Raw genomic sequence first — 16,261 nt, 5'->3', positions numbered from 1 at the left:
AGGAAAATAAAAGGAAATTATTTTTCCTCTACTTCCTAAAATATATAAATAAATAGAACTAATCTATTTCAAAGAGTTAACCAGGTGTCTCTCTACATACTTACTGTGTAAAATACAGCCTTGTGAATGCAGCCCAGCAGTGGCTATGGATCCAGCCACTGTGTGCAGGGCAGCAAACCTCAGTTCACTGTGTGAATTACATGCTGGCCTAGTAGTATTTCCCTGAGAGCTGGGAAAGTAACAGACATAAAAACCCTTACTGCATATGGGGTATGATACTACTGAAAATGAAAACAGGCATAAATTTATCTCTGTGGTACAAACCTGACCAGACTCTCCAGATGCCAGAGCACAGATGCTCTGAACACATCTTTGATGTCCTAAGGCAAGCTGTAAGATGTTTGGCTTTTGCCCCAAAACATCCCCTGGCATCAGATAATGCAATAGCTACAGCCTGCCTCTGTGGGTGAGGAGAGGATGGAAAAGGGAAGGGGAAATGGACTTTCTTTTCCTCTTGAAGAAGACAGGCGTGACTGGGGCATGGCCAGCATCAGGTAAGGAAAGGATTTGTCCCTATAATCCTGTCTTCAAACAAGGTCTATTTTCGATGCTCCTCGGCACTGGCAAAATGAGCATGCCCCAGTTCAGATCTACATATTTAGCTCCGTTTTCATAAAGCCCTGTTAGTTTGTAAGACCTTGCACTGAACAGCTATGACCAGTTCTGCCAACTCAGAGGTTCATACACAAGTTACAGTGGAGCAGATTGATGGATGATGGGATTCATCTCAGAAATCCAGATGATGATGGATGCAGTTCAGTGACCTACAGGTCCCTTCCAGGGAGAGCTGCAACAACCTGCGCAACCAGCATCATGGATATCTTCTGAACTAGAGAAGTTTATCTTCATGGTATCTGCAGTTAGTCTGAAGTATCTACCTGTCTTCTTAAAATATCCATTGGAAGAGTTAAAACCTTTTAGAGCAGACATACTAAATATGTTTTTTTTTTTCAGTAGAGGCTAAGTGCTCTGCCCCAGTGATGGCTGTGATGCTGGGTTTTCTCAAGGATGCACCATGTGAAAAGGCATTTCTGTAAACTAGGTGTATTTATTCTTTCACTGATGGAGAAGCAGCAGCGTATAGATAGCTGCAGCCTGGCTGACTTAAGAGGTGCCCCGCAGACACAAAATAAAGGCATATTTTCTGCCTTTGAGTATTTTGCCTAAACCACTGGAGCCTATTACCTTAAAATACCAGCTCTGAAATAAAAAGCTGTGCTTTGCACTCACATAAGAAAAAACGTTAGGTTTCCTTCATTTGACTTGTAAAAAGCATTATATTTTCCTACACTCAACCTTTCAGACAAGTAAAATAAATAAATCATACTATATCTTTGCATATTAACCCCTCTCACTATTCACACAATTCCTCTGACTCTGGACCTTCTGTAGGACCACTGCCATGTACACGTATTCCTTATCACACCACATTTAATAACCTATGAATTACTACAAAAGTGACTTTGAAGTTAAAGAATAACTTTAAGACTGAAGGAAGCAATGGTGTCTTTGTGTCAGGTTTGCTAAGAACAAGCTGAATGCTTGTTGAAAAAAGGCATCAGGTGGTCACGTCTGCATGAAACTACACTCATCACACAAGCAAAAATGGGTGTCAGCAGCACAAAATGCCCTAATGCAGTCCCTGGAAACTCTTAAGTAAATATGCCACCTAGTGTTTAATTGGTACAATTTCATTCATAAATCATTTTGATTGATTCCTCCCAAGCTGTCCCCTGCAAGCCTAGGTGGAATAGAGTCTGGCAGAGGTATCTGAGGATGCCTTTTCCACTTTCAGCCCCTCCCTTCCCCCAAAAACCCACTCTACAGCTTTCTTATTGAGTAAGTATCTTCCTCCTCAGGGACTGTTATAGGTCTTGATGAACTTCAGAAAAGCTGCCTTGTACCATCAGCCAAAGAGATCCTGGTCCAGCACATCGGCACGGAGTGAAGGAAGCAGGGCTTTCCACGTGTCCCTGCCTACAGGGGCTGGGCAGAATAATTTTGAGAAGTAGAAGCAGTGTTCCTGGCTTACAGCTTGCCAAAAGAGGACTATGAGTTACCACAACATTAGATACTGTTCAGAGGGATGGATGAACCAACAGAAAATCAGAGAAAGAGGCTTTTGAAGCATAACAACAATTATTTCTCTTGACAAGCAGCTCCTGAGGCTATGGCAATGTCATTCCTTGCCTCTAGCCTCTGCTGAATAGCAGCACACCTGGCTTAAATGCAAGCTACTCCCTCACTCTCAACATAAGAGATACTCCAGGTGTGTACATGGCTTGGACCCTTTTCATGTGCTTAAATCATCCCAAATTGGCATCTTGCATTTTCTAATTGAGATTCTCCTGATGTTTCTGTCATGGACATTCATTATGTTTTCAGGGATTAAATTCCTATACTGAGTCACATCATAGCACAAGCCATCCTGAGTTTTTGGTAATATCTTGTTTGCACTTTTCCCAGATCAATAAAAATCTTAAATTAAACTCCCATCCCTGCAGTACTTTATCAGCTACCTTTCCCCAGGTTATCAAGCTGCTATCTATCTTTGTTCTTTCCTTTAAATTCCCCTACCTATTTTTGGTCCATGTGACCACGTTCATGCGCCAACCAATTTGAATTAATGTCAAGAGTATGATTTCAGGAGACATTGTACTACTTTCCTAAAAATCCAATTATTCTGCATCTGCTGCATTCTTTTCATTCAGTACTTTTGTAAATCTATCAAAAAGGCAATCAAGTCTAACTGGCAGCATTCATTCTACATAACCCATGCTGACGACCGTGCGCAGTCCCACTGTTCTCCACAGCTGAGAATACAAGAAAGAGACCATTGTTACAATCTGTACTTTTCACACCGTAGTGTCCTCTTTTCCAAATATAAGTGCTTATAAAAAGCGCTGGTTCCTGACCTTTGTAGTCATCAGGCCTCAGTGGAGAATGCTGCCGACAGCATGGGCTTCACTGTGGCCATTACTGGCTGTCATCCTGTCCAGGCCATTGCTTTCTCCCGTCTGGCAGCTCTGGCCAGCTCTGCTAGCCCCACAGCTGAGACTGTGGCCAACTCCAGAGCTGACCAAGGAGATCCCCCGTATCTGGATTCCCAGTATTCCAGCTACAGGGTAAGAGTTCAGGCGGTTGAGCTGGCTTTGGGTGGCAAGAGCCCAGATCAAACAGAGGACATTTGCTAGGGCTCCACACCCGACGTCACTCGAGTGCCCACATGCCTCAGGGGTGACATCTACTGCACCCTGAGTATGGAAGAAGATGCTCAGTGGATATGACATATATGTTTTATGCTCAGAAAGGATAATACCTGGAGTCTGATGGGACAAGTGCCAGTCAGCATGTAGGGACACAGAAAGCTGGCAAAGACAATCCTTGGCAGAAGGTCCATGGAGTGCACAGGATATAGAAGAGGAGGAGCATTAATGCTAGCATTAAGCATTTCATGGAAGCCTTGGACATTAGGATCATAGCTGCAGTAATTTTTCACTAGTGAAGTGACAATTCAGAATTGATTCAGAAACACAGAATTGTTTGGGTTGGAAGGGACCTTAAAGATCACCTAATTCCACCCCCCCTGCCATGGGCAGGGACACCTCCCACAGCACCAGGTTGCTCAAAGCTCCATCCAACCTGGCCTTGAACACTTTCAGGGAGGAGTAATCCACAACTTCCCTGGGCAACCTGTACCACTGTCTCACCACCCTGACTGTAAGCAAATGTATGACCTAAACAAGCACATCACTAAACCAACTTATTTTCTAAAAAAAAATAGAAAGGTTAAGTATTAGTCACTATTTCAACTTTTTCCTTTTGACACTAATTCCAAGTCTTCCACTAACAGGAATTAATGTCTCTCTTATGCTTAAGAAATAGAACACGTGTCTTCCAAGATCAAAACATGGCAGTTCAGAGGCGCTTGTAAAAGTTTAGTGCCTATTCCTACACAGTGTCTCAAGATTCAAGCGAGATAATAAAGTATAGACTTTTACTTAAAAGATAGCTTCTAATTTTCCTGTAACCAGACAAATGAAATGCTGACGCTGCAGGTTTCATCCCAATCCCTATGGAAGTTTGTTTGTACTAACTGAATACCATTAAACTATGTAAAGAGTATAAAAGCCAAGACAAAATACTCATATAAGGCTTTTATTTTTAATACATCAATCTAAGCATGGGGTTTACACAACAAACATTTAGCTTTATTAGAATTATTAATATGCTTATAACAGGAAAATAGCCAAGAGGAAAAAATGAATTTATTTATCTATCAGAGCCTAGCTGCAGATACAGTACTGTACCTGAATAGCCAAGTGGAGTTTTCTTTAGGAGTACTGTAAGCACTTCTGGTACATCAAATCACTTTTAGTAGTGATCTGACATTCTCATCTGAGAAAATGCCAATCTACTGTTGTGGTATTCAGTTCTGAAGTTTTTGTATGGCTTCCATTTGACTACCTTTGTAAAACACTGGACTGGGAAACACTTTGGTGGTAACAAACTTCAAATTCACCTTTGTTCTATATGCTTAGCAGTGCCCTGAACTGCTCCAAGACCTAGTGATATCTGTGGGGGTCTTCCCATTAATTTCAGTAGCATTTGAATCTGGTCATATCTGTCGCACCTTGTCACCTGAGTAAATCAGTGTTGTCTCCAACTTAACAAGCTCTGTTTGGGCATAATCATATTGCTTATTCTGCTTAAGGCAAAAGTCCTGAATCCTAAGCTGATGGTAATAACATAGCATAATATAAACCAGGAACCTGGAGAGATGTTAACAGCTCAGGGAAGCAATGTAAGCAAATACTTTGCAATGGAACCTGCCTTTCTCTTGATTCCCTCAATTTCCATTACTGTTAGAATGAGCCCAAATTATTCCTCTCAAAAATCCTTGACTAATCAGGCAAAACATTAGGTATTAGTTAGGAATGCCATGGTCAGCTACAAAGCAGCGTCCCTTTTCCAGTGCATAAACATAGACAGCCAGAGGGAAGAACTGAAAAAGATACTTCCCATGATTTTACTTCGGTAGATTTGTTATTTTTACTTCTTACATATTGCCTATTTCATATTTATGATGCTTTAAACAAAAAAAGCTGTAAAGAGATACAGCTGGAAAAATACAAAAGAATGACAACATTGAAAGGCAAAAGAAAATGATCAGCCAGCTATATTTTCAGTAAGATGGTATTTGTCACCCAAACTATACAACTGCTTACTAAAATACATATACTGGTAGATCTACTGTGTTCATATAAACTCTTTGTTGACTGGTATAATACAAAAAAGTATTGTGGATGAAATCAGTATTAAATTGCTAACAGTTATTTAAAGAAGACAGTGGGGTACGTAATACTCATGTCAGGGCATGGTATGATCAAGTATGTACATGTGGTAACCTGTGTGTAGACTATTACTCTTGCAGGACAGGCAGAAGTGACTGATAAAAGGAATTAATTACTCCCAAAGTAATTTTGATATATAAGTTTGTTGTTTCTAGCAGCAAAAATGCCACACACCTTTTATCACTGTCTGTATTACTGAAATCAGCAGAGAAAGGCCACCTTCGTGTACAGGCTTTATGCTGCTGCTTATCAGGGTGGTGTCTGAGCATCTTCCAAGGAAAATCGGCTGGTGAGAAGTCCCTTGTGATTTCTGTGGATACGCATAGAGGAGTGAAGCTGTAACTCCTAATAAAAGAAGGTGCTGGGTTGTTGATGTCCTTGTTGAACAAACAGTAATTTGTTCTGACCAAGCATGTTGCAGAAACCAGGGACTTGAAGGCAATGTAAAATACCCCAGGTCAAATTATCAGTGTGGTTCATCCCTGAGTCTGCAGGAACACGTATTTCTGCTTGCTGTCCTCTTAACCCTGTGATCCACTGCTAGGACAGCACAGTACACTGCAGCCCTCGTGTAGAAGGACATGCTCAACATCTGGATAGACATCCCAGCAGAGAGTTAAACGCTAGCTAGCAACCTGTAATAGGATCATTAGAGGTTTAGAGGAGTTGCAGAATGAGAAGAATAATGAATAAATGAAAGACTGAAAAGATTTCTTTATCGTTGGCTAACAGCAGTACCTGTAGAAAATTCAATGAAGGGACAAAAAAGGAGTGGTAGGATGAGGCTGAAAGGCCTTCAGAAAGGGATGTGGTGTGAATAACAACATAGAAGTGTAAATAGTTACAAAAATTGAATGAAACGAGAGGCTCTCTTAAAATTGGCTGTCTCCTGTGCAGTTTTGATGTAAGGAAAACTGCAGCGCCTCTAAAAAATTTAGTTCCATAACCAGATCACACCTCCAATTAAGGGATGCTAGAAAACAGGCTTTCCTGGAAGTCCTGCATTTTCTTCAGTGAGAAACTGTATGTGAGCAGCATGACTAATGAGGACAGTAATACTAACTATAACTTCTCGCAAAGTTATTCTTCCTTTTCTGTCACCTTTGCCTTAATAGGAATAGCTTTCTTATCTGCCTGTTATTTGTGTGGGATTTTCTGCTGAGGAAATCTATAACCTCCCAGACTGTAATATGCTTATCATTTCAGCTCTTTAGTTCTAGCTGCAGTATTAACGATGGGCTCTGTCATCTGCACTTAACTGCCCGGTAATGAGTTCCAGCAAAACAGACAGAGAGGTTACCATGTCAAGCAGCAATATACAGCTTTCTGCACTGTCCTGCTGTCAAGTGAAGCCTTCACACACAGCTCACTCTTGGTTTAGCTCAAACTGCTGCACTACTCTTTACAGACCTTCATGGTTAAATGCCTCTTGCTGCTGCTGGCATGTACTCGCAACCAGGGAGCAGAACAAGCACCCCAGCCCAGGCTTCAAGCAAACTCATATTTCATGTACAACTGGTGTGTTTGAACTGACGGAGCTAGATCCTGCTTGGAGAGAAGTTGATGGGAGCGCTGCCAGGATCTGAGTAAGCAGAGACCCGGTAGTAACAAAACCTTCCTTAATCTTTATCATGTTTACCAACAGTTTGTCAGATAGGTTAAGATCATTCTTTTTGCAAATACTTTAAGCTTAACCGCTGCCAAAGGTTTTCTTTAACTCCAGCCTCCTGTTCTCATTGTGTCCCCCATGCTAACATGAAGACTTGAGCAGCTCTAAGGCAACCCAAACTGAGGAACTGCTCCTGTGTAAGACCAGCATAGCCAAGAAACAAGGTGTGAGGCTCAACTTTTGCACTGTGTCACAGCACCCAGGTCCCACTCAAGGCAAGGGGTGGCTGTGGCAGTGCACAGGGCAGGTCACAGGAGTGGGAATGAAAGTGCAAGAGCAGGGAACAGGGACGGTTTCTCACCAGAAACTGTATCAACTTTTACCTCAAGGTTCTCATGAAATTCCAGCTTGCATTTATTTCCAACATTTCAATTCTTTGAATATATTTTCCCAAATTACACTTGCCACAGTAGGATTAGAAAGGAAGATTTTTTTTCTCCCTGCCTGAGACAGAAAGAGTGCTAACGCGATACGGGCAGCAGCTGCAGGATAACATGGTATGTGATTGCGATAAATGTTTCAGAACCACATACTTTACCGACAGACTACTGCAGTTTTTTCTCTCCTACACATGAAGATTAACTGCTTACAGCAAGTTACACTTCTCCTACATTCACCAGTAATGTGAACTACTGGTAATTAATTGCAGTACGTACCAGTACCAGGTACTTATCTGCGCTACATCTTCTCCTATATGTTCATTTGCTGCAAGTACAGCATCCCATACGCAAAGCAAACATGAAACAGGCAATCACAGCCTGCCCAAGCCTCAATCACAACCCTAAACAGACACCATACAATTTTCAAATGTTCTTTGCACAAAAATCTGCTTCCCTATCCAAAATTCTTTTTGAAGCTGGATCCTGTTAAAATGGCAATTGCCTACACTGCTAGGAAAGTATTTGCAGCATGCTGTTCTCCCACAACACTTCATTCCTAAAGACCATTGCGGCTCCTTTCAAAGATCTGTTAAACTATCTGGACTAAAATTTGGAATCTATGTCTACAAATGTAGTACCTGTTTAAACTTAGAAATAACCTTGGGATGAAATGACAGCATTAATTATCTTAAAGCATAAATGTTTTCTTAGGCCTGTTACAAAAAAAGTTGGATAAAAAGGCATGAAAAACAACAGCTGAACCCAGCCCATGTATCAACACCTCCCTTTGGAATGGGCATGACTCCACTAATTACAACCTCAAATAAATTGTCATTATGGGAACAGACAAGTACCCCAGGCAGTACCCAGACACTTCATTCGGATGCATGCTCCCCCCGCCAGCCCCTGCCTTGGTGGCCCCCTTCCATCGACCTCCCCCACGGGGAGCAGTGGCGCTGGAGTGACTGAGACATTGAATAATCTCTGCTGTCAGCGTGGGAGGCGACAGAATGAGCAGATTCCCTGGATGGTGTTAACAAACCCACTAAGGAGACAAATGCCTTCAGCTGCACTTTCACACTCTGGGATTGGTTTCAGTATAAACCAAAATCTCACTTGTAAAAAGCATAATCTCTTAGTGGGGTACTCGTACATAACCTCAGAGTGCTGGATTCTCTTGGGAAATATTGGAAGTTTCTGTCCTGCATATACAGCTTTCCACCCATCATTTCTAAAACATTCAACATACTCCAGGCAGTACTTTCAAATAAACCAGCTCAGTTATCAAAAAATGACATTTTACCTGTTCAATTGGCCAGAGAAAACATACCTTACAAAAAACTGAATGATTTTTCACACATGCAGCAAAGAATTTACTTTGCAGAAAAACGTCATACTGAATATTTGTTCACTTATTTCTAGGGGTCTGAAATTTATTGGAGTAATTGAAGTGTGTGAGGTTTTGATTTGTGGGCAAACCACGGCCATCATCTAAAATGCTGTACAACACAGGACAGCCTCAAGCAAAACATCTGATACAACTTCCACTAAACTATCATTTCCCCATACTATTTTTGTATTTTAGAGGACTTCTGAAGTTCATATAAAAACAAACATTAAATTCCCTTTATCCTTCTCTGTCTCTATATGCTATTACTGACAAGTGCTCAGTATTTCACTGGCTTATTCCAAAGCCCAGTCCATACTTTATTTGAGGTTACTGTGAGGAAGAAATTGGAATGATGACCCCGGAGTCTGCTACCCAAACCTCTTACAAGCTTCCTCTAGGAACATATGAAGCAAAAGCAACCATGGTAGGCTTCATCAGATAGACTTCTGTGAATTAATTTCAGTTGCTAATAGTTTAGTTGATGTAATCTTTTTTTTCACATGGATTTGCAAGAGATGATGGAAAACTACTGGTACCAGCAGAGAAGCCCATTGGGAGTCCTAATCATCAATAGAGAGGTTTCAGCTGCTACAGCAGGTCTTCAGCCCCTGAGCAGACCACCTTGCCTATTTAGCCCCACTCCTCTTGTAGCTGTGATTGGTCCTACTCCTCCTGGCAAGAAAAGTATGTTAGAAACAGCTGCTGTTCCTCCTGCTGCTGCTTCCCCTCAGTGGGAGGAAGGCAGAGGGTTGCCAACAGCGTAATGGCTTAGCTGAAGCCAGCTACTTTTACATGACAACACAGACACGAAGCCCAATCTTGCAGGCTGCTACTATCTGCACGGACGGAAATCTAGATGAGCAGCAATCCTTGTAGGTCGGGACCTGCAGTACTGCCTTTCGCATCATGAACCACCTTGGAGGTAAACAGTACACCAAAGATTTCAATTTCATTCAGCTGCAATATAAAAGAAGGCCTAATCCAATCACCAATGAGGTCCCAAGAGGTGTATTTTCACAGAATCACAGAATATTAGGAGTTGGAAGGGACCTCGAAAGATCATCCACCAGTCCAAGCACCCTGCCAGAGCAGGATCACCTAAACTAGGTCACACAGGAACACGTCCAAGCGGGTTCTGAATGTCTCCAGAGAAGGAGACTCCACAACCTCTCTGGGCACCCTGGTCCAGTGCTCCATAACCCTTACAGTAAAAAAAATTTTCCTCATGTTCAGATTGAACCTCCTATGCTCCAGCTTGCATCCATTGCCCCTTGTCCTGTCATTGGTTATCACTGAGAAGAGCCTTCCTCCTTCCTCCTGATACTCGCCCTGTACGAATTTATAAACATTAATGAGGTCTCCCTTCAGTCTCCTCTTCTCCAAGCTAAAGAGACCCAGCTACCTCAGCCGCTCCTCATAAGGGAGATGCTCCACTCCCTCGATCAACCTTGTGACTTTGTGCTAGACTCTTTCAAGCAATTCCCTATTTTCACTATTTACAGCAAGATACATCAAGCACAGGTATCTAGAACTAAGGGTGCAGCTTTCCAGTCACTTTAAGCCCATATCATCAATTTTTGAGCTGTCATCAGAAGGAAGTTTTCTAGTGTCACCTGCTGTGTAGCTGCATAAAACCATACGTCAGCAAAAAGGCAGTGGGTGAAGGAGAGAGGGCAACTGTGAGAACTGTTAGTAGAACTGAACACAATTCTGAAACAAAATTCTGTGTTGTTCCTTGTACAAAAAATGCTCTCCAGATTTCCCAGAGAATGTAGCATGGTTTTCAACTGTCACGATTGCTTTACTGCACTACAGTAATTTAATAATAATGACAGTCATCCCAATAACGGTCCAGTATTTTCTCAATCTAAAAGACACTTTTCCAGAACATCCTCTGGACCATTTTACTACCCATGCAAAAACACCTACAAAAAAAGGTCTGTCACAATGCACTATGTTTATTTCTTACTGTGCCTCATATAAAGTAAAAATTCACTTTCTTGTGCCTGTTACAGCACTCACAACCAGTCGTGTCCAATCACAGGAATGAACTGAATGAGCACGAAAACCATCTCTATGGCATCCACCCCTCTTGCATATTAAATACAATTGAATCAAAACTGTGTCATCATCAGTGGATTCATTTAGAAGTAAAACTTGGAGGACTTGCTGCTGTGCCATTCTCCAGTGGACTTCCCTGGATCTGTATGCCTTCCCTAAAAAATGTCATTGTAAATGGAATTAATTTTGTTATAGAGGATGGATAGGTTTACATGTCAGGCCCGCAACTTGAGCAATTATTACTACTGAGAAATCCAAACCAGTAAGTAATCAGCCAATGCAGATACGTGAACCCAACAGATAGTAACTAAGCTAGAAATGTCCTAGAATAATGAAGATACACACAAAAAAGCTGGGTCAGCAAATTCACTCCCTGCTTCCCAAATACAAACAAGCTCTAGTTTTCAACTAGCTAGCCAGCACACTAAACGCTAAAATCATCAGTCACACTGCAGAAGTACACTCACAAATGTCAGTAAGTCAATTCAGCACAAACACTGGACTCAAAAAAAGTTTTGTTTGACAGTTCTTACTGCCTTACCATCTGGGAAATGAAAATATCTGGATGTCACTGCTTACAATGCTGTTTCTCACACATAGAAGCATTTCTAGTTTTACAACTTCAGATGGCTGCTAAAAGCATGAGATTCTCAATTTATTAAGTCAATAAGTCTCAGTCCATACAATGCTATGGGATACAGGTGCATGAGAGAAGGAGATCAAGGAAAGTCCACTTCAAATGAGAAAAAGAAGAAGAAAGGGAGGAAACCATACAATATCCCAGTTTCAGACCCATCCACCAAAGACTTGGCAGAAAAGAAGAGCTTTGCACTGTGAATGGAAAGATAACAAACTTGAGCTGTGGTGAAGGGTCAGTGGGAACCAGTTTCATAATCCTATTGCGGAATATGCTTGAGTATATGTGGACAAGGAAACATAACTTGCGAACAGTTTTAGATGCAGTTCCTAAGTTAGCCTGTACATATATACATATATAGTGAAAACATTTGCATTTGGTACTTATTAGAAGGCTTTCATCATAAGCTCCAGTCAAATATTAGTTTGGAGCCAAGATCACATTAACAGGAGATAAAATTTTCAGTGGGATAGTAATACTTAATGAAGTCTGCAGACTTCAGGTCTTTAGACAAAACACTTTTTTCTCTCAGATCGGATAGACAGACTGGTGTTAATTGCCAAAATTTTAAACTGAATACTTACCTTTTCAACTGGGGTATTTTCTTCACTTGTTACACTTGCTTTTCTTGATTCGCTTTTTGTTCTGCTCAGCCTTCGGGACACTTTTTCTCTAAGCAAAGTGGCATATCCAATATGTTCATAGATGGGGTTTGTTGTCATTTTGGAAATATACTCTGAAGCCTTTGTTTCTATATACAATGTTATCAAGCCATCTGTAACCAGATCATGGATTGATTCAAATCTTTTCTCCCCAACGAAGTGCTTCCCATCATAGAACAACCTGTAGTTTAAGGTCTGATTACCAAATCTACAAATACCGGGAAAAAAGGAGGGAGAAAAGAGAGAGGGAAAAGTGAGAGAGGGAATTAACATTGGCAAAACGCTCAGGCAGTAATTACATATGGAATTCATATAGAATTGGGACATGGCTGCAACTGGATCTCTGTGGAGACAACAACTCAAGTTCAAACTCAAATGTGACTGCATCACATGGCCTGGACTACAGAACTGAGGCCAAGTCTCCGCAAAAAGCCACATGGCCCAGACCTATGTGGTTTAAATCTAAATCCTAAAGGGTCTACTGCAGCCATTGGAAAGGCATATTTGCACTGACAAGACCTTATACCGGGAGGCGAAATTGTGTTGAGGGCTCCTCCATCCTAAAATGTTTCTGAGGTGCAGAAACTGGATGCTTAATCAGCACAGGCATATTTACAGTCAGTGAAGAGAGATGGGCATCTCTAGCAAGTAATTCAGACATTAAGTGTCTGAGTCACCCTCTAGCAGGAAGCCAGGGAGACCAAACTGTTTAAGCCTCTTATTTTTTCAACCACATTTTTCATATGAATTCCCAGTTTTCAATCTAATTCAATTTATGATTCTACAAATAATTATTCAGATGGATTTAGAAATCATGCTGTTGTATCAAAACAAGAGGCACTCTGCCATAATCCCCATACTTTGGTAGTTCTTTTTATTCTTTATTTTGAAATCTCTCTCCAAAACTCTAAAAAGTACATTTGTTCTTTTTCAGCTGACAAAAATTGCTTTCAATTTACATCACTTCTTAGTTGGCCTGACTCACCAGCTTTTCCAGCTCTACCATCTGCACATCTATATGAATTCTGAGGATGACTTCAGCACCATATCACAGCTACTTGGGATAACTCCTTAAAGGATTTTTCCTTCTGGCTTACCAGCAGAAGGATAAAAATGCAGGCTTTTGTTTTGTGTAAAAACCCACAGAAGTAATAACGCTATAACATTGTAAAATATTGCCAAGGAGTTTGTTTTGTCAAAACCCGATGGAATATCTGGTCTGCTTGCCACTACCCCACAGCAGCTTTAAGACTGTTGTGTGGGCAGGTTTTGAACAGCACAGCTAAGCCAGGAGCAGCCGTATTTTCAAGGAAAGGCACCTGTGAGGGGCAATGAGGTTGCAGCTTGGGCTCCCACTGAATTTTCAATTCAGCTGAACAGCAGACTCTTGCTTCTTATTATAGTAGATTTAGTTTTAGGTAGTCCTGCGAGGAGCAGGGAGTTGGACTCCATGTTCCTTATGGATCCCTTCCAACTTGAGATATTGTATGATTCTTTGAGCAGCTGCATCCCGTGCTTCACACTGTATTTCTACAGCTAGCTTGAACTCCAGTTAGGGAAGAAAACTGATGTCTGGTATGTTGCCTTTGAGAGTAGGTCAGCCACTGGACTTCATGATTTTCCAGGTTTATCTGGAGTTATTATTGCCCATGGTTGATGATGTTTGTGTAAAACTCATAGTTGAGCTCAGAGGACAACCTGGCTGCATCCTCTGCCAGGACACTCCCCTGTGCTGTACTCACATCTCTCACACAGTTTTCAAGGAGAAGCTCCATCTTTACCACACACAACTCCAGGCAGCAAAATTCTGAAAAGGGACTTCCTAGCCAAGTGTTAAAGGAGCGACTGAATTGCAGCAGTATTGTGATGGTCAAACTGCTGACAAGAGGGTGTAAAATCACCCTGACACTGTGAGGTGTATTTAGTAACGGTGGACACAGACTTAAAAGCGACTGATATAATCCCCTCCATTAAACACATTTACATTTGAGCTATAAGGCTCTATTAAAACAGCATTTACCTGAGAGCAAGAGTATAGCAGCCGGGTTGCCGCTGGCTTTCTCTGAGAATATATGCTCCTTCTACACCAGCAAGTATTTCATCTGCTTGCTCCCGAGAAATGATCCCATGAAACCTAAGGGAAGACATTTCAGTGACCTACAGAACAAACCAACCAGAAACACCTCCCCCTCCACCCCAGAGAACATTTGAAGACTTCTGCACTGCAGAGCACCGTGCTCCAAGCCATCAGGACAGCGTCCAAGCATCTAAAAGTGGCAGCAGAGTCATCTGGCCTGCGCAAGGGCAGCAAAGCAGCAAAACAAAAATCACACTGTATATGCAGTTTCAGTCGGTATATGCCAGTATGACACTTCAACTGCACTCAAAGATTTTTATTCTGTAAACGCCCCATCTTTTCACATTTTCTCTTCTACCAGTCTATGCTCCTTTTCCTTGTTTACCTTCTAGAGGCCTTATGGCTGAAAACTAGGCGCAAAGGCATTAATTTTCTTTTAAATGGTGATGACTTAAAATTAAAATGAGAGGTCATTTTTATTATCAGTTTGCTTTATTTTTATATTAACATTGCTTCCTCAAATTTGTAAGGGAAACTGAGACAAAAAATGGCAACAATTATTCTAAATTCTATTCTGCATATATTAAAGTCGAAGATACAGAGTACCCTTGAGAAAAATACTGTTTTCTGTATTTCAGCAAATTCTTCATTCAACATTGGAAAAAAGCAATACTTCTTTGATTCTTTTGTCGTTACTATTTTAAGAAAGAAGGAGGCCTTAGGATGCATAATTAACTTTATAATGATCAATATTTAGTGGTGATCTCTCCATAAGTACAAATGCATTCTTTACAGTCCTAGACACATATCGCTAGCTATAAGTCTCTAAGGGTATGCTGAGAAGTTTTGGAAGTTTCTATCTTCGCTGTTGTCTGAAAAAAAAGGCACTAAAATGTACTGGCTTTCAGCATTTTCTCTTTTCTGACGACACACATGAAGTGGCACATTCCTATCACTGCCTCAGGCTTGGTAGTGGAAGAGAAGAAAAACACACTGGATGTAAATGCAATTGTTGTCCCATAGCCTTTACATTGTCTTTTCACAACTAATACATGTTGGAAATGTTAGGTTTAGGTGATCTTTCCAGAGTGACTTTATATTCAAAATGATGTAAATTGATTCATACTTTCTGTCTGTACTGGTGGGGATACACTCGTTTACTGCCACATCCAAATTAAAACAAGCATCCCCTAGACGACATAATTTAAGCAGTATTTACTAGTAAACTCATGGCAATTCATAACTCTAGTTAAAAATAATGAGCATAGGCAATTTGCCACAAGAAGCTAATTATAAAATATAGCAGGCTTTAAGTCAGATATTAGGAAAAAACCTCTTCTGGTGATCAGTTTAAGAAACCATTGGGACAGGATACTTAGGGCACCTGTGAAATTTCTTTAACCATGGGTGGTAAGCACTGGGTAATCCAAGCCTCCTCTTTTTTTTTTTTTTGGTACATTTATATAAGGACATAAAACCATGCTTGTACATGGTACCAGATCCTCTGAACCCAGATGTCTGTCTCTGACAGCAGATGACAATAAATGCTTACAGAAAGAGTACAGGAAGCAGTGACATATTTCTTTCACTTAAAATCCCTGTCCATCCATCACTGGTTTAGCCAGAAGTTGTGTCTGATCAGCTGTGACCTTACCCTTCAAGAATCTGAGAATCTCACTTGTAAATCCTTTAATATCTTTATCCTTTCAGCCTCTGCATCACCCTGTGGCAATGACCTTGGAGGGACACTGTGCATGTCCTTCTTGGACATCCACTGTGGAAGACCTGTTCATTTTCCTCATATGGCAGGAGCTGCATCACTTTGCTCCACCAATGTTGCACTTCGCTGTGCCTTTCATTTATTCTATAACCTTTCTAAAAAGGAGGGAGGAGGAAGGGGTATCAAGGGACAAGAACTACATGTTCTATTTAAAATGCAGCCATATAATAGATTCATATAGTAATTATGTA

General features: G+C 41.1%; 1 protein-coding gene across 1 annotated transcript in view; it reads right to left on the bottom strand.

Annotated features, from left to right (window-relative positions):
* CHN2 (chimerin 2) overlaps nt 1–16,261 on the bottom strand; it is an 86,472-nt gene that overhangs the window by 54,038 nt on the left and 16,173 nt on the right. The window contains exons 3-4 of the mRNA XM_010183518.1: nt 14,234–14,347; nt 12,136–12,421 (exon numbers count right to left, since the gene is read on the bottom strand). Of these exons, the coding sequence (XP_010181820.1) occupies nt 12,136–12,273 (138 nt within the window). The 5' untranslated portion in view covers nt 12,274–12,421; nt 14,234–14,347. The remainder of the gene's footprint in view (nt 1–12,135; nt 12,422–14,233; nt 14,348–16,261) is intronic.

The sequence above is a fragment of the Mesitornis unicolor genome, unplaced genomic scaffold (assembly GCF_000695765.1).
Source record: "Mesitornis unicolor isolate BGI_N332 unplaced genomic scaffold, ASM69576v1 scaffold51454, whole genome shotgun sequence".
Taxonomy (NCBI): Eukaryota; Metazoa; Chordata; class Aves; order Mesitornithiformes; family Mesitornithidae; genus Mesitornis; species Mesitornis unicolor.
Note: the sequence above shows the minus strand (reverse complement) of the source record. Positions and strands in the feature narration are given on the sequence as shown.